This window comes from Centruroides sculpturatus, unplaced genomic scaffold (assembly GCF_000671375.1).
Source record: "Centruroides sculpturatus isolate CEXI.00-Female unplaced genomic scaffold, Cexi_2.0 scaffold522, whole genome shotgun sequence".
Taxonomy (NCBI): Eukaryota; Metazoa; Arthropoda; class Arachnida; order Scorpiones; family Buthidae; genus Centruroides; species Centruroides sculpturatus.
Window position 1 is genome coordinate 143,588 of NW_019384746.1, and position 20,203 is coordinate 163,790.

The 20,203-nt window shown below is 26.8% G+C and overlaps 1 protein-coding gene across 1 annotated transcript in view; it reads right to left on the minus strand.

The window, feature by feature from the left end:
- The window catches only part of LOC111628452 (inositol 1,4,5-trisphosphate receptor-like), a 174,488-nt gene that overhangs the window by 36,754 nt on the left and 117,531 nt on the right, over window positions 1-20,203 (minus strand). The window contains exons 28-38 of the mRNA XM_023372248.1: window positions 19,258-19,356; window positions 18,973-19,113; window positions 17,994-18,119; window positions 13,275-13,475; window positions 12,858-13,109; window positions 8,535-8,660; window positions 6,275-6,403; window positions 4,862-4,982; window positions 4,574-4,758; window positions 4,340-4,488; window positions 3,005-3,116 (exon numbers count right to left, since the gene is read on the minus strand). Coding sequence (XP_023228016.1) covers window positions 3,005-3,116; window positions 4,340-4,488; window positions 4,574-4,758; window positions 4,862-4,982; window positions 6,275-6,403; window positions 8,535-8,660; window positions 12,858-13,109; window positions 13,275-13,475; window positions 17,994-18,119; window positions 18,973-19,113; window positions 19,258-19,356 — 1,641 coding nt within the window. The remainder of the gene's footprint in view (window positions 1-3,004; window positions 3,117-4,339; window positions 4,489-4,573; window positions 4,759-4,861; window positions 4,983-6,274; window positions 6,404-8,534; window positions 8,661-12,857; window positions 13,110-13,274; window positions 13,476-17,993; window positions 18,120-18,972; window positions 19,114-19,257; window positions 19,357-20,203) is intronic.

Consider the following 20,203-nt stretch of genomic DNA (forward strand, 5'->3'; position numbering starts at 1 on the left):
CCACTAGCACCCTTTATGGGATAACTCATATAATGTTGTCTAACTGGTTTTGCCTTGTATGATATTCCTTGTGGTAAGTGCTTGTTGTAACTGAATAGCAGACATTAAGAATAAGCACGACACATTGATTGGGCATTATAAAACAAACTATAAAGTAGTTTAAAATTTGATATGACTTTCCTGCTTACAGATTGTTAGATATGAATATGATTGTAGTAAATATACTACAAAAGAAGCTAATATGTGCCTCAATTGTGAATTACAAATCAATTTTGAATTATAATAAGAAAAATTTTTGAAGTAATGTTGAAAAATATTAATAAATATTATTTTTATTTATTAATATTATATATATCATATTACCCAAATTATCTTGTAGTTGGTGCCTGCAAAAGGAAAAGTTACTTCTGATGCCTCCTACAAGATAATTCACATCAATATTTAAAAAGAGCAAATAAACATTAAATAATCAAAATGGCACCTAGGATGTGCAGGTGTAATATCCAGGTCACAAAATTCATCAGACAGCTTAAAGACATTGTTATTATTTGTGATTTTTATGAAATATACCCATAACAGTCTGTAATGATCATATCAGTTATAATGACCTTGAATTTCTCACATTCTGCTTTCATTTGGCAAAAATGGAAAAAGTTCATAGGGAAACTACATTAGATATCAGAAAATTAGTGATAGACTACTGGAAGTTGGATCTATCAGTTAGAGATATTAGTAATATTGTACAAAAAAGCAGTTCAACAGTACATGATATAATAAAAAGATACAGAGATAAACATAGAATTGTAAATAAATAAAGATTTCGATGCCCTGCATTGTTTAACAGTACAAGATAATGCAGTATAATCAAAAAAATAATCCTAAAACAAGTGCATAAAAACTTGCAGCTGAGTTAGAAAATTACATGGAGTTCACATTCATCCAGAAACAGTAAGAACAGTCATGTGGGAAAGTGGATCTACTAGTAGAGTGGTCAGAAGAAAATTTTTTGTTAATGAAAGAAACAGGAAAGCTCACTATCAGTTTGCAAAAAAACATGTTGGATAAAGATTATGAATACTGAAAGCATGTAATATTTGCAGATGAAAGCAAATTTATCTTCTTTGGCTCCGATGGTCAAACCATGGTGTGGAGAGCTTCCTCCATACCATGTTTTGACCAAATTGTACCAAATTGTGAACTGAATAAAGAAAACCTTATGCCAACAGTAAAATATGAAAGAGTAAGTGTTTTGTATGGGCCTATAAGGCAGCCTCTAGAGCTGGAAGACTTGGATGGAAGTATGAATGCAGAAGGATATTTAAATATTTTAAAACAAAATCTAAAGACTTCTGCAAAAACAGGGTATCTCAAATACTTTCCATTTTTATCAAGATAATGATCCGAAACACAAATCTTATAAAGTTTGACCAAATGCCGAAATTCTATCAGGCTAGTTTAAGGCTAATTACTAAATGAATTACATAACCAATTTGGCTCTAGAGGTAAGCATATATCAGACCTAGTGATGTTGTTTGTATTTCTTATAAAGTTCAACAATAGATACTATACAATTGCCCAAAAGTGATTGAGACATCAGCACAGTCTCCCAAACTAAATGTAATTAAACATTTATAAAATGAATAGATAGAAAGATTCAAAAACATAATATTAGTAACAAGAAATGAACTGAAAAATGTCCCCAAACACAAATGGTCAAAATTTGAGGTAAATATAACAGAAAAACTAATAAAATCAATGCCAAACAGATTGAAAGCTGTGTTGTAAAGAAAAGGCAACCCAACAAGTTATTGAAATATTTACTGTTATGTACAACTGATTGTTAATTTGCAATAAGCATCATCTGTCCAATGACTTTTGTTAACTAGAGTTTGTTTCTCCTTTTGTTTCTCCACTTTTTCCCTAAATTGGAATCCTTAACTGAAATGAATATGATGACATAATATTTATTGTTCTTAAAAACCAAATAAGAAACAGATTTTAATCAATATATCAATGAATCAACAATTCTTGTTATAATTTTTTCTCCATATTCTTGTGTCCAATGACTTTTGTGAGTCACTATATATAATATCCAATCTAATTTATACAGGAGATCTCATTTTAATTGATGCACAAAAACAGTACTTGACCATTTTTATTGATACAATACTTGGATGAACTGTAGCTTCTCAATTTTCATATAATACACACTTCAAACAAATGGTAAAATGTCAATAGGAGCTACAGGCCAAACCAGTGGTTCAATGTTAGTGAGAATGGTCTCAAAAAATGTGTAAAAAATGACATCATTCCTGATTTTCAGTTCCTTCAATGATTTTCAAAATATCTGAATATTTATTGAACTAATCAAAGTTTTATGCAAATTTTTGTCACACTATGGATTAGAGTCCTGTGGTTCTAAAACTTAGGCAATGTTGATGAAAAGTTGGTCTAAACACAATTTTATGATGTATTCACTATCCAGTTTTGGTGATATTAATGTCACATCTTTAATGACTGTTGGTTGAATAGACTCCAAAATGCCACTTGATATGTCTTTTTCAATATTGAACAAATTAAATGTTATTTTTACTTTCTCATGACTATGTGAAAGTTAAAACAGATTTTAAAAAAATATAATACCAAATTTCTGTAACCATTCTATTAGAATATTGTAAACTTAAATTGTAAAATCTTTATGATTTTGTCTGTCTTTTAACTAAAATACAAAATAATGTATTAGAATAATGGTTCATAAGAAATCTAGTTTTTTTTTCTCTTCATGTATGTTTAAAGTTAAACTTGAATCTAACATTTCCAAAACATTTTTCCTATTAAAATTGTTATCTTTAGTTTATATACTGAAACTACATATAATTTACCAAATTATAAGATATATGAAAATAACCATCATTTTGTCAGCTGAAGAAAAAGCTCTACCTCACATTATAGAAATACCTATTATGTGAGGTATTACTTTGTTTAGTATAAAACTAATATTAACCTTTTCTCTATAATCTGGATCTAAAGACATCATTTCTTTCAAAGTCTGCAAGACTTTAATACATAGTTTTTCCTCCTTTTCTTCAAGTAACCTTCTTGTGTGATGAATTAGTCTGAAAATATATTTTATAATATTATAATTCAAGACATTTAATGATTCAAAAAATATGAATAAAAATATTTCTATAAATTTTATGTATTGTAAATTTTTAAAATTCAAATAAAAGATTTTTTAAAAAGTTCTTGTATATCTCTAATTTTAAAATAATTAAAGTTTATAGTATTTTAAACTAAAAGTTTAAGCATTTATCACTCTTTTAAAATTTTAATTTAGTGTTATATTTGATTATTTTCTTCTAACATGTGATGAAAACTCAATTTTTATATTTAATTTCTGAAAAAGTATTAAAGGAAAACTAAGTATTTATATATTAACTAAAAATTTATTTTATAACATCATTATAAAAAGACAAAACTATTGTTAATAATCATAAGTTAAACTGTAATTTAAAAATTATAAATTTAGTTATTCTGTATCTGAAAAAAGAATTTTGAGAATATGATTATTTATTTATTTTTTCTATTAAACAAAAGATTCTGTAGATTCAATTTCTAATTTTAATTTATAAAATGAAATTAAAAATACAATTTAGATTTATATATATACTTAAGATTATTATAAATTAAACAGCCAATCCCTTTATTGGACTAATTAAATATTAATACTGAAAAAGATACATCATTGATCATATCCTGTTATAGTTCTGCCAATTAATATATTTTAATTTAGATAATTTTAAATGCTAAAAAATTCAATGGTTTTAGCCATAGGCAATAAACAGAATAAAATCATAATCTAAACTAATTACAGTAGAGCGTCGATTATCCGAATCAATTGGGGACTGTGGTTGTTTGGAAGATCGATGTTTCGGATAACCGATTATGTACGAAAAAATATATTAATTTATCCCATCTTGACATTTTTCTCCGTTGCGTGTCGCTTTGCGTTGAATTTTCGTTGATGTTAAACCTAACGAAGACTATTGTATCGTTAAAAATTATTTTTTTGTTTTGTACAAACAAAATAAATATATGGAAAAATATAAAAACAATAAAAAATTATACTTCAGAAGTTAATTTAGTATCAAAAACGTAAAATATTTGAATAGCCCTAAACATAGCCAAAGATTGCAGCGCCACAGCACTGGCAAAAATTTAAATTTGCCGACTGGAATTCTTTCGGATGATTGACTTTCGATTAATCGACTCTCTACTGTATAATACTTTCATTTTTTCCCTTAATTTTTAAAATTAAAATTTTCTTAAAATTAATTACTTTGAAATAAATCCACCATTTTCACATTTTTTTCTTGCTTCTGTTCCAGGTGGAAATAACAATTCAGGTCTGTGAAGGACATCAACCAAAACAGATAATTCTGACTGTACAAGAGGATGAAGTTGATCTTCTAAAAGAGACACAATATCCTAAAAATTTAACATTAAGAAAAATAAATAAATTGAAAATAACTGGAAATTTAAAATTTTAGATTTATTTATTTATCTTCTCTACCTGTAATCCTTCAATAATGCTACGGTCATTTTGAAATACATTTGATAAAGAAGGTTCTCTACGAGGGGTACGAGCAGCTGTTAACCATGTTCGAGCAGCTGAATGCTTAATTAAAGCATTTTTACTAAACATCGTTGTAACTTGTGTATCTAAATCAACTGGTATAGCAATACCTCTATTTTTGGCTGTTAAAAAAATTGAAATAAAGTTTAACAAATAAGTTAACTTTAACACACACACACACACACACACAAACACACAAACACAAACAAACAAGAATACTTATACCTATATCTGATAAAGACTTTATACAATTTTCAACATTCATCCTTTGTTGTAAACTTAACCAGGAGCAGTTGGATAAACGGAAAGTTCCTTGTAGAAGTCTTACAAATACTGGCTGATGAGTCTAATATAATTTTTGTTAATGACAAAGATAATTAATTTCATAAAATTTTAATTATTTTAATATATTAATCAATTTGAACATTGGGGACAACTATTCCATTTCTTTTTAAATTTTATTTGCCATTTATAAAAACTTATATTGACTAACTTAACAAAATTATAAAGTTAACAGTTCTCTTTTACTTAAAAATAATTTTATTGGCTTCAAAACAAGTTTAAGTGAAAGATTTTAAATTCAGTTAATTTCCCAATACTTGAAAAGAAAAGTAAGATATAGTTTGTCCCAATGCTCAAAACTGAATATTTATTTATTTTTAAATATAAAGTGTTTAAATTTTAAATGTTCTAATGAGTAGATAACTTTTAACTATGTCCAAGTACTAGTATACATTATATTTACTCACTTCATTCATCGTAATGTTGATATGTTCATCTTGGTTCCAAAAGGTGCGTGCATGCATCAGTTGTTTCTGCATTCCCATAGCCACAACAGATAAAGGAAAAGGAGCAAGCAAGTAAAAGCAGCTAAAGTCAAAGCATGCAAATACTTTGCAGTCATGCAATATTACCCATAATTAGAAGCTAATCTTATAACTGCCTTAAAGAACATTAGCATGCTAACTAATTAAACTTGTGCATATATATAATGATATATTTAACCTAAAATATTTATATATATAACAAAATATATGTAAATAGACATTACACAAAATACACAAACTACATAATACACATGTAACTACATGAATTCTGTATCACTAATAAATATAAATTATGATATAAAAGTTGTGATATATATAAATTACTAAATATATTAATGTAATAAACTTTATTTTAAATGTTTAGTTTTAAACATTTGTTCAGAGTATTACCATATACAACAACCCTGATTCAATTAATATCACCAAAAATCTGCCAGATTATTTATGCAGAGTAATTACCAAAAAAAATTATTGTAGTTTAAAAATCTACATTAAATTATTCATTTCAAATTAGAAATTTTGAAAAAAACAGGATCAATCTTAAAGATAATAAAAATTTTTATGATTAAAACTAATTACATATTTAAACATGACAAAGTTTTAAATACATAAAACTTTAAATTACCATTAAAAAAGAAGTTAAATCAGCAAGCATGCAATCTAAGGATTTTATTATTTTCATTTTAAATTATTTTGAGAGTCATATTAATTTAAAAGTTAACTGTTAATATATAAGAAGAAATGAAAACAAAAGAAGTTTTGTCTAGTTTGAAACTATATACAAACATTAAGAATTTTTACTTTGTACTACCTGAACAGTTGTACTCTGATCTGAAAATGGTGAATTGAAGAAGGTTGTGATAATATTCATGACAGAAGTTGTAATATATTCTTCAAGTTGAACATCAGCATGACGGCGATCAAGTAAAGAACTACATACCTATAATTTATTATTCAAAAATATATTTAATGTTTTACATTTAAAACATTAAAAATTTTATTAAAAAGATAGCATTTGTTTATTTCATTTTATGATAAATATTATATAATATTTATCATAAAATCACATTGTATAATAATATATTATGATATACAATACATAGGTAAAATGATCTTAAACGTTATTAATTAGTTATAGTAATAATTAATCAATGAAGATTTAAGACTATTTCTATAGTCTATAAATATATATTTTGTCAAATTACTATATTACTATGTTGTTGAATTTCTAGACAAATAAAATTTCAAACTGTATAATATGTTTCTGGATGAAAAATATTTCAATCATTGTTTTTCTTATTGGCTAAGCAGATACAATATTTAATTTGTTATTATGTTATTTTAGTAAAAAAGTTTAAAATACTGGGCATAATATGTATCATATTTATAGTGAATAATTATTAAGCTTCTAATCCCTTGTTTTGTTAAGTTCAATCTTTTATTATTAAATAATAATTATTTATTTATTTATTTTTGTTTCAAATTGGTAAAATTAATAATATAACAAAATACACAATTATGATAATATAAAAATATTTCTAATAAGGTCTTGAGAAATATTTTAATTTCGTTAATTAAAGACAGTTAATAATCTTCTGGTGCAGGAGCTCCTAACCTGATTACTAGAGACCAAGAGGATAATCAATTTATTTGAAGTGTTGATAAGTTATTATAGGTTATTTAGAACAGTGTTTCTCAAGCTTTTTCTCATCATAGAGTGATAAAATTATGGATAATTTTACATGGATCAGTAATTATAAATTATGCTTATATATGCTTATGTAGAGTTAATGTATGTAACAAAATTTACACAGTAACTTTAGATTAATATTTAAATGTCAACCATAATCAACTGTACAAGCATCAGTACAGTCAAATATTTTTCTGAAGATTGATGAAATTTTTTCACAGACAGACACCGGCCAATGGACTGGTGATTGGGAAATACTGATCTAGAGCAATGGTTGGCAACCGGTGGTCTGTGAGAAAATTTGAACATTGATCAACAGAAGGTTACGTGAAGTATTATGAAAGAAATGCAAAATGCTTAGTTACTTTTTTTCACTCATTGGGGGTTTCTATTCAAATCTAAAACCAAACATGAAGTGACTGTTATCAATAAATAATGAACAATAAACAATATTGTGAGTGCAATTTTCGCCCTTTGTGGAAAAGTGCTAAGAATCCATAAACTTGTTTCAAACAAGCAGCAATGAACTTTAAGATTGCATTAATTTGTTATAATAAAACACGCGAGTTTCATATTAATATAGTAAAATTGAACTTTTATGATCATTATTCTACAGATTTTGTATTGTTTAAAAAAATTCATGATAGTGGTCCGCAGGATTCAAAATTATGAGTTTAGTGGTCTATGAGGTCAGAAAGGTTGCTGACCGCTGATCTAGAAAATGATGGAAAAATTAATTTTTACTTTATTGAAAATTGTAATAAAAATAACAGCATATTTTAAAATTTGACATAGTTTTACATTTTAGTGAAGTAAAACATACAACTTTGAATTTTGATTTATGTTTAATAAAAAGTTATTATTAATTCTCATTTCATCCTATTTGTAACAGTTTAGAAGCTAATTAAATTATTATTTTATTTGCTTTATTCTTATTTTGTATTAGTGTAGAAATAAATAAAATGTTGCTAACAATTGTATCATTATATTTGTTTATTTCATTATCCATTAAAAACTTATTTTTAACACAACTGATCAACAAAATAACCTTAGTTTAATCTTAATATAATTAGTTCAATCTGTAAGCATTTTTTGTTTTTATCTATTTCATTTTTATTTGAAGCATCTTTATAAAAATACAAAATATATAAATGATGCAATAGAACAATAATTATTTTCATAATTTATAATGTTTTAGACTTATAAATCCTACTTATTGTTAAGTACTAAAATTGTATTATTAAAAGTAGTAGAGTAGTTATTAAAATTGGTAACTATTTGGATTTCTAATAAAAAAGTTTAAAATTGAATTACAAAATTTTTAAAATTATATATTTTCTGCATTATAGAAAATAAATTTACATTACATATATTAACTCACCATTGCCATATCCACAAGGAAATTATCAAATAATGTCCAAATGTGATTACTTGTATATATTTCTTTCATTTCTACTTCAGTATCAATAAAACAATGACTTAAAAAATTAATATATGCTTCCTTTACCTACAAGAATATTATGATATATCAGAATAAAAACAGCAAAATTATGATGTATAGCAAAATTAAGTTTAACCTTTTTTTTTTTTAAAGTTAAACTTAATTTTGCTATACATCACTGAAAATACAATACATTCAAATTAAAATAATTTAAAATTATAAATAAGATAGTATATAAGTTAATAGTTAATTAATAATTTTACTGAATTTTTCATATTTATCAACAGTATTTCTTGAAATAATTAACTTACTAAAAAAGAAAAAAACCCAAATCTTTAAAGAAAGTTTATATTTTTAAAATTTTAGTCATTACAAAATATATAATAAAACAAACCAAAAGATCAAATAATAATATCTCATATTAAATATAATTCCTCAAAGTTTAACGTTTCATCTATTTTATAATAGAGATCACCCAAGCTTCAATTAATTGCAGTTCCTCATTATCCAAAATGAACCCTTAAGTGAAAACACTGCTTTTCTTATACTGTAAAGTCATAAAAAAAAAGTTTAAAGTACTAACAATCCTTTACAAAATGATTTGTTTCTGTTATCTTTTATCATTTCACTTCAATGTGAGACAAATCATTCATATTAAAATACAGGTAGCCCTCAGTTTACGCCGCTTTGCAATTTGCCGTTTTGCAGTGTAATTCCCCGATTTTCTGCATGCTAGATTTGATCAATCCTAGAGAGACACGAGTCCACTACGACACCACGTATCATAGCAGAATCGTGGCTTGTTGGGATTAGTCAGATCTAGACCAATAGAGAACGTTTGATTTGAACGAGCTACGGACCCGACATAAAGCTAAGAACGGCGGACCCGCCATAGAGCTACAGTAGAGCGGAGACGCGGATTGGTCAAGCACCAGCCTGTTATAGCACATATATAGATCAGTTTCGGTGGGAAAGTTTGAGTTTGCTTTGGTCTCGCTAAGAAGAAGTCATTTCATCTTGCTAAAGCATAGGTGCTCTGGGTTTGGACAGCATTTATTGGACATCAATTAATTTTCAACTTGACTCCACATATACAAAAATAAAGGAGGTTTATTATGTCAGATAAATGAAGTGCACTAGAGTTAACTAAACATGTTAAGAAGGTGCAGCAATCAATCTCCTTAGAAACAAAAATGGAAGTTATTCGACAAATGGAAAATGGACAAACACGCCCTAATGTCTGTAGATCGTTGAACTTACCTCCATCGACTGTTACTACTATTATGAAAAATGCAGATAAAATTAAACACTCTGCTCATCAGTCTATGGCAGTAAATGTAAAACATGTAAGTTACAGTAGCGGTAAAATTTTTGAAAAAATGGAAAACTTGTTATCGTTATGGGTGGATGATGCAAATCAAAAAACATTCCCTTGACTCAAGCTGCTATAACTGAAAAAGCAAAATCAATTTTTGATAATCTTAAGGAGACAGATGGAGGCGAAGAAACCTTTTTGGGAAGCAAGGGTTGGTTTATGAGATTTAAATCCTGAAGTAACTGTCGTAGTGTAAAATTATGTGGTGAAGCAGTGAGTGCAGATGTTGCGGCGGCGGCTGCTTTTCCTAAGGAATTTCAGGATTATGTAGAACAAGGCAACTATTCTCCAGACCTAATCTTCAACGTTGATGAGACTGGGCTTTATTGGAAAAAGTTACCAGCACGAACTTTTATTTCTCGTGAAGAACGTTCCACTCCAGGTTTTAAAGCTGCGAAAGACAGATTAACTCTTTTGTTGGGAGCCAATGTTTCAGGAACTTTGAAATTTAAACCAATGTTAGTGTATCATTCACAGACACCACATGTGTTAAAGGGTCTAAATAAAGATATGTTGCCAGTTTATTGGAAATGGAACAAGAAAGCTTGGGTCACACAAGATATTTTTACAGATTGGTACACAAATTATTTTTGTCCTACTGTGCTTCGCTTTTGTGAAGAAAATAAATTACCACCCAAGGCACTTCTTCTCCTGGACAATGCTCCAGGACATCCTCAAAACCTTGATGAAGTAAAAACACCATTGGATGTCAAAGTAGTTTACATGCTTCCCAACACAACATCTCTTTTGCAACCAATGGATCAGGGAATTATTGCAACCTTCAAAGCTTATTATCTCTGTAATACATTCATGGAAATGATGAGAGTTTTAGACACTTCAGACAAAACAGTTAAAGATTATTGGCAATCTTTTGATATTTTGAAAGGCATTAAAAACATCAAGTCGGCTTGGGATGAAGTTTCATCAAAATGCTTAAATGGAGTTTGGCGTAAACTTCTACCAGCATTCATGAACGATTTTGAAGTAGTAACACATCAGGAGAATTTAATTGAAAACATTACCAGACTTGCATGTGATGTGGGATTGGAAGATGTTACAGTTAAAGATGTGACAGAACTTTTAGAAGTTCATGATCAGCCACTCTTGAATGAAGACTTAGAAGAATTATACAGAGAATTAAATTGTGAACAGTCAGAGAAGGAAGAAAATGAAGAAGAAACTCCAAGAGCTATGAAAATGGCCAATCTAAAGCGTATCCTTTCAACTATGGAAAGTTTGACAGATGAACTTTGTGAATTAGACAATAATTGGAAGTGAAGCGCAAATGTAAAAAGAAGTATTATTGCATCCATTCGACCATATTCCAAAATTCTTAATGAAAGAAATAAAAAATGTAAACAATTAAAGATGGATACTTTTTTCCGAAAAATGTAAGAAATTAGAAACTAAAATTTTTAAATAAAAACATTTTACTTTATTTTATGTTAAAATACATTTTAAAAATTAAATTTATATGTATTTTGTATTATATTGTATTAATAAACAAAATTATTAGCTTATTTTTCACTTATGTAGAACCTAACCCTATACCTCACTGTAAATATGGGTTCATTTTACGCCGATTCGATTTGCACTGGCTTTTGTAGGAACGGAACTGCGGCATAAACTGAGGGCTACCTGTACTATTTTCATAATAAAAAAGCAAAATGCACAAGAATGATGGTTTTTACCATAACATTTCTTTTGCATCATCATTTGTCTGCTCTGGTCATTGTCAATCCCCTTTGCCATCTGGTGGACTTCTTTAAACCTATTATCTTATCTATTTGGTTCAATATTTCAATTCCTGTAGTTTAAGTAGTAGTGTATATGCTTTGATTATATTGTCTTGACCAATTGTTTCTTATAATAATACTCTTATGTTATCAGATACTTATAAGGAATGAATTTATTTCCTTTGGATGAAATTAAACTTTTCTAAGTATTCCTATAGTATTTGTATATGTTTATTATTGTAGTACCATTATTTAAAAATAAAAATTAATTTTATGTTGTGCAATATCTACCTATATAAATTGAGTTCTTTCAGTTACTTTTCAGTTGTGCACATTTGCAAATGAGCCTTATTGGTGATAAAATGTCTAAAAGAAAGTCGCAATTGTTACAAAATAAAGCAGTGTCAAGGGCAAGCAAATTATGAGTTAAATGAATGTATAAAAAAAGCAATGTTTGTTTATTTGTTTATTTTTTACTTCAAGGTAATATCATAATGTAATGAACAAATTTTTAACATTCTTTCACCATTGGGAAGCTTATTACTTTCCACTGTACATAACCTACATTAAAAATTGGACCCTTCACTCCTTCCTGCTGATTCAGCTCCCCTACAAACTCTCAAATCCTTTGACTGATCTGGACCAAATTCCACATAGTTAGTCTCTGGTATGGGAAAGACTTGGACCCATCATTCCTTCTCTCTGATTTCATTCCCTAAACANTTTATATAACTGTACAAACTGATCCACAAAGGGGGCAAATCCAGTGTGGGGGTGTTGCAAGGCTTTAATACGTTGGTGATGAGGGCTTCCCAGATATATACAAGATTTTTGTGGTTGCAATGTTTTAATATTACCACATCATTCCACAGAGGGGTATGTTTGTGTTGTAGTACCATTCTGGCGAGTTCTGTGTCATTCCTGCCTTCTCTGATGGAACATTGATGCTCTGAAATGCGGTTAGCTAACATTCTGGTTGTTGCACCAATATAATGGGTGCGACCGCCTATATCATTCTCTAATGGGACTAAGCGCTCGTCAATTTAGTGACATAGGTGTCTAATTTAACGCTTATATGTTAAAAGTTTTTGTAAAACAAAGTAATAATTTTAAACTGCAATAAAAGATAATAATAATTAAATAAATTCTTACCTCAGGTAAGCAATCTGGATGGGTCACAACCCTGACTATATCATCCAAAGAAAGTAAAGAATGACATTTAATTTCTGTAAAAACATTTTTTCCTTCAGTACAACATGCGAGAAGCTTTACTAAATTTATATGATATTGTAACTGTCCAGCTTCATCCATTCTTTGCCTTTCTGATCTCATCATTTCCACAAGATGATTAAAAGATGCTTTATCATTATAAAATACCAAAACATCTTCACCAGAATTAACCATCTAAAAATAATAATAAAATATAATCAAAATTTTGATAATATATAGAAAAATTATAGTAAATTTCTATTTAAACTGATAAAGTTAAATAAATAATAAAATAATATAAACATATCATATATCTATTTTGAAAATGTTAATATAAATAATTTTATTAATTAAACTTACTTCTTGCATAACCATATCTTGACACTTGCGAATATACTGATTTTCTGCTTTGACTATTGTCTGTAGAAACCTTAAGTACTGAACATGACGGCCATGTGTTTCAATGCAATGAACAAAATGCTGAACAACTCTTTCATTGATTTCATTACATAAAGCAACATTGTTTGAAAAAATACTTCTCATTGTTTGAGCTTCTAATAACTGAAATTAAAAACAATATATATATATAAAAATATTATAAACAAGTTAAAAAATTAATAAGAAACTCAGAAATAATATAGATTTTTATAATCCGTACCATTTATAAACCTTTTCATTTACTTAAAAATTCTTAAGTCAAAATGAACTTTTACTTTATAAAATATTCAAAATACTTGAGAAGGAAATGAAGATCTTGAATAAAACTTTAAAAACTCATGTATCCAATTATAATAAAAATAATTTTATTAAACATGAAAGTGTATTCTGATCTCAGTTTAGAAATTATTTTTACTTTTAAGGATAAATATTTTCTTTTTATGAAAATAAATAAAAATCAATAAAACTCAAAGCATTTTCCACATATTTTAAATAGCCTACTATAATAACCAAATAATTGTAAATAAATAAGCTACATCAAAGAATGAAAGTTTAATACAGTGGAACCTCGGTATACGTCTGCTTTAGAATACGTCCAATTCGGAATACGTCCTGTTTGGACAAAACAAATTTTGCTTGATATACGATTTCTGTTCGGTATATGACTTAATTCAATTATATGCGCCATCTATGAACAAGTAGCACTATTGGTGTAATACACCAGACTAGACGTTCGTGGTGCTACAGTTTGTAACTTTGTTAAATTTCTTTTGATTTTAATTTGTAAGTAACATTTTATTATTTTTATGAATCATGAATTGCAAAAGGGCAACAGAAAAATAAAAAAGTGACTAGAATCACAACGGAACTGAAAAAAAGAGACTGTTGAGAAATATGAAGGTGGCATGCGTGTTCGAGATTTAACTGTTGCATTCCGTATTCCAAGAACGATATCGACAATCATGAAAAATAAAGACATTATTAAATTTGCTAATGTTGCGAAAGGGGTTAAATCAATTTCTAAACAGAGATCGAAGACATTAGATCATGTCGAGAAATTGCTTTTGCTTTGGATAACTGAAAAACAGTGTGCCGGCGACAGCATATCGGAAGAAATTATTTGCGAGAAAGTTGAAAGGATACATGCTGATCTCATGAAAAATCAAGCAGAAACTAGCCAGGAAAGCGAGGTGTTTAAAGCCAGCCATTTTTTTTACATGAGAACGGATTAATCATTTTTACATTACTTCTTATGGAAAAGGTTGGTTTGGTATACGTCCTATTCGGTATAAGTCCAAACACCAGGAACAGATTAAGGTTGTATACCGAGGTTCCACTGTATTTCTTAATGTTTACACAGGGTAATTCTCCTGAGACTGACCACTTATTATGTGGAATATCTGTATAAAATGAAAAGATAAGAATGAAACATGAACAGAAAGATTCTTCATTTTGCAATGAAGCATTTGACCAATGTACATTTTACACTAAATTTTATTCAAATGTGATTGTGCAATGTATTGAACAAAGTACTGTAAGTGTTCAGTCCCAAGTGAATCACCCTGCACAAATATGCAAGAAACTCCATCCTTGATCGTCTTCAGCAAATTAAATTGTAATGTTTTGCTTAGCAACATACTGCATTTTTTTGTAATTTAAAAAAGTGAAAATAATATTGCCTGTTTTATTTTTTCCCAATTTATTTTTTGTTACTTTAAAATATGCATATCATCTAAGATGTAAAAATTAAATGAAAAAAAAAACAAAATAATAATGCAATTACAAAAACATATACTTGAAAAGAATATGTTTTTGTCTAACAAAGTCTAAAGATTTAACAATTTTTGAACTATTGCACTGTTTGTATGTGATCTATAAAGTCAAAAGTAAAATAACTTAATACTATTAATAAATTTTTAAAAATAATATTCTTTAATATTATTACTTATCAACTTATCTCAAAAGAAAAAAAATTGAAATTTTTGAATGATAATTAACATGCTGATTCTATCTGTTTGAATATCAATTATTAATGGCTATTTTATGTAAAAGTTCTAATATTCTTCATGTCCTTTCCAATTTACTAGTTTGACTATTATTGAATAGAACAATNCCAAACAAAAATGTTGAAGAAACTCATGAGCCAATCTCATTAATTCATTCATTCGGTTATCTTCTTTCTAAATTAATAAATATAATAATAAGTTATTAATTAATACTTCCTTTACAAAATGAATACAATTATCTATAATTTTTAATAAATTTTAATTTATCATAATTATTTTTCAAACATATTCTATATAATAAAATATACTGTTTTCAAGAGACCAGAATGTAACAATGTAGTGAAATAAACTTTTAAAATTAAAAACAAAGTTTTTATCAGTGACAAAACAGAGAAAATTAAAAATAATAATTTTTATATATATCCAAACAAAAATATTATATCTTCTCTTGTATATGACTAATCTGAAAATAAGTAAAATTACTTTCGTGGCTGTTAAAGTAACAGAAGTTATACAAGAACTGTAATCAGATAAATTTTGACCCTCCAGGTTTTAGCATTCCTTGACATTTTAAGGCCTTTATTCCAAAAATAAGAACAAAAGTCTGTATATGTGTGTATGTTGGCCTATATTTTGTTTTATATCTCATGACCTCATGCACCAAAAAGTTTGAGATTTGGCAGGAATACTTCTATATAAGAAGCATTGATGCTATTAGATTTTAAAGATTATAAGTCAAAAAGAAGGAGAGATAATTTGTTCAGAAAATAATGCTTATATGATTGCTTACAATTTAAAACTGTTCATTGCATTTTAATTTTCAATATACTACTACTCCTATTTATTCTTATTATGTAGAGATATGTAGTCATGACACATTTGTGGTAATTCATAAAAAAATTTAAATAAAAAAGTGACTCTGCATTTTGTTCAACTTTTCCAATATAGAATCACTCTGTTTCTGTTTCTATAAAACAAGACTGATTCCATATTTTTAGATCATTCTATACAATGTATATTGACTTACTTTATCATATGGTATTTGTAATAGTTCTAAAACCACAGTATGTGCTCCCATATTTCGTAAAAGACGCTGTTCATGTTTCCTTGGCTTTTTTCCTGATCCTGGGCTATCTTGAACACAAAGATTAATGAGACGTAAAAGAATCTGAAAATATAATAATTTAAACAAAAATAATGTTTTCATTATTTATTTTACTATGATAATATTTTTTTTTACAAAATTTTAAATACAGTAATCTTTAACTATTTACTTCCAAGATTTTATAATTATAGTTTACAGTAAGAATGCTTTAAACTCAGTTATTTTTCTCATAAAAACAGCATGTCATGAAAAAATAATTTAACAAAAATAATACAATAATGTAATAAACTAAAGTAAATATAACTATTGATACTTTGACTCAAAATCTTTCATAAATAATAAAAATTCTATGCTGTGATGTCTGTTCAAAATGTATATAAAATGTTTCTTATAGTGAATGTTCCTCTCTGTTTGTTTCTTCAAGCAGATTTGTTGAGTAAGCAGGGCCAAAGATATTCAAAATGTTCTGTAAGATCGTAGGAAATACACCTCCTCACTCATTCAATTTAATATATACAATTTATTTACAGAAATATACAGTTTATCCTGGCACCACACTGTACCAATTAACACACAAACAATCAAGGATAGGCCAGAATAATTGGAGATTGTATGTCTCCTCGATAATTTCAGGACTATGGATAGACTCTGTATGCACTTTTCATCCAATTTCAATCTCACATGTACCTGAGCATTCTTTCCAGAGGAGCATAACCTCTCTCCCTATCCTCAGCCTGCTTGCCAAGTATCTGAGATCAGCCCTGAATCTTACCCTCCAACTCTTTTACTCAGATCTTTTCAATTTAAATCTTTTTTGGGAGTCAACTTCTGACCAATCAGAAATGCAGTTGTGTGGGAAGCTTTCTTCTACATCCATGCTGACCTAAATGTAGGTGGTCATCCTCCCAAATGCTTACTTATTTAATTGCTGCTGTTTTCATGCCATTGTAAATGGTTTTATGACCAGACTACACCTGGGTCTAATTTAACAAGCCATAAGATTGCTTTGTTTTTCTCCCAAATTAATATTTTACACTTATAATATACATTATTAATCACAGAGATTTGTAAAGACAATTTTAATATAGAACTGATGATGAATTTCCTACTTTCATTATAAAATAAACCTAATTTTACATTGAAAATATTTTATTGTATTTCATTTAGTAATTAGTTGAATTGAAAATGAACATATAACTATTTTAGATTTTACGGTTAATATACAAATAAAAATAAATTAAATAACTTTTAATTGCTCATGTATTATATAATAAAAAAATAAATCATAATATTTTCAGGAAAAAATTGATTTTTAATAGCTTTATAAAAAGATAATAGAATGATTTGTTTTTAAAAATTATAAAAATAAAATTGATTTTTTCTTGCTCATTCTTCTATTTTTAATTTAAGTTTACTTATATGTTTGTAAGTAAATATGTTAATTCAAAAATTTAATATAAAAAGTCAAATTATTTTACATTTACAATATATTAAAATTATAAAATAAAACAACTTAATTGTATTACTTACACCTGGATTTAAAAAAAGATCAATATGTTTATGCAACAAGGATTGATTTGCATGATTGCCCAAACAAAAATGTTGAAGAAACTCATGAGCCAATCTCATTAATTCATTCATTCGGTTATCTTCTTTCTAAATTAATAAATATAATAATAAGTTATTAATTAATACTTCCTTTACAAAATGAATACAATTATCTATAATTTTTAATAAATTTTAATTTATCATAATTATTTTTCAAACATATTCTATATAATAAAATATACTGTTTTCAAGAGACCAGAATGTAACAATGTAGTGAAATAAACTTTTAAAATTAAAAACAAAGTTTTTATCAGTGACAAAACAGAGAAAATTAAAAATAATAATTTTTATATATATCCAAACAAAAATATTATATCTTCTCTTGTATATGACTAATCTGAAAATAAGTAAAATTACTTTCGTGGCTGTTAAAGTAACAGAAGTTATACAAGAACTGTAATCAGATAAATTTTGACCCTCCAGGTTTTAGCATTCCTTGACATTTTAAGGCCTTTATTCCAAAAATAAGAACAAAAGTCTGTATATGTGTGTATGTTGGCCTATATTTTGTTTTATATCTCATGACCTCATGCACCAAAAAGTTTGAGATTTGGCAGGAATACTTCTATATAAGAAGCATTGATGCTATTAGATTTTAAAGATTATAAGTCAAAAAGAAGGAGAGATAATTTGTTCAGAAAATAATGCTTATATGATTGCTTACAATTTAAAACTGTTCATTGCATTTTAATTTTCAATATACTACTACTCCTATTTATTCTTATTATGTAGAGATATGTAGTCATGACACATTTGTGGTAATTCATAAAAAAATTTAAATAAAAAAGTGACTCTGCATTTTGTTCAACTTTTCCAATATAGAATCACTCTGTTTCTGTTTCTATAAAACAAGACTGATTCCATATTTTTAGATCATTCTATACAATGTATATTGACTTACTTTATCATATGGTATTTGTAATAGTTCTAAAACCACAGTATGTGCTCCCATATTTCGTAAAAGACGCTGTTCATGTTTCCTTGGCTTTTTTCCTGATCCTGGGCTATCTTGAACACAAAGATTAATGAGACGTAAAAGAATCTGAAAATATAATAATTTAAACAAAAATAATGTTTTCATTATTTATTTTACTATGATAATATTTTTTTTTACAAAATTTTAAATACAGTAATCTTTAACTATTTAGAATACAATTAATTAGAATAAATGTTAATGAAGACAAACCTGTTGAATAGTTTTGTAATTTTTACTTTGTGTTGCATCAATAGGAGGGCCTATATCCAAATCAATGGCAGATCCTTCACTCGCAGCAGGACCTAAATCCTAACATCCAACAGAACTACATTGAGCAGTCTGTTAGGAAATTTGCTTAAAAGTTGAAATTAAATTGCACTTGTGATAAAATGCATTCAAACCTTGATAAATGTCTTTTAATTAAAACATTTTGGGCATACTTAAATTTAAAATTTTAGCTATTGAAACTGAAACAATAAATTTATGGTAAATTTTTATATTTTAACTCATTGTTTATTTATCTGAATTTATCAAATAAAATATATTAATGCTATCATATAAAATAATTGCTAAGAATCAAATTTGAAACCTTTATGAAATTTTACTTTATATCTAAATTTATTCTTATTTAAAATTTATTAAAATATTTTATAATAAATAAATTAGATTTTGATAACTTATAGTTAATTTATTTCAAAATGAAAACCTTTTAATATTTATCTACTCAGGAAAATTACTATTCCTTTATGCCAGAACTATTATCAAAGAATAACTTTTGTAATAAGTTTTAATGATGCAATTTAAATTGTCAAAGACATAATTACACACAGTTAAAGTTGTTACATATATTCTACTTTTTCTAAATTTAATATTTTTGAAATATATTTTTGCATAGTATATTATATCTATATGTTAATATAATTTGACATATTTTATTAAATACAGTTAAACTTTTAAAATGAAATTAAGACATAACATTATTAAAATAACTAAAATTCATTACTATATAAATAAATAATCTATTCCTTCCTTTTTTTCTTTTCACTAAATTTCTTTAAGCTTTGTATAGTAATTCTTAAAAAATCTCTTAAACAAAACTGTTAATGAATATTGAAGTTTATCACACAATTGTTTTTATAAATAAAAGACAATTTAA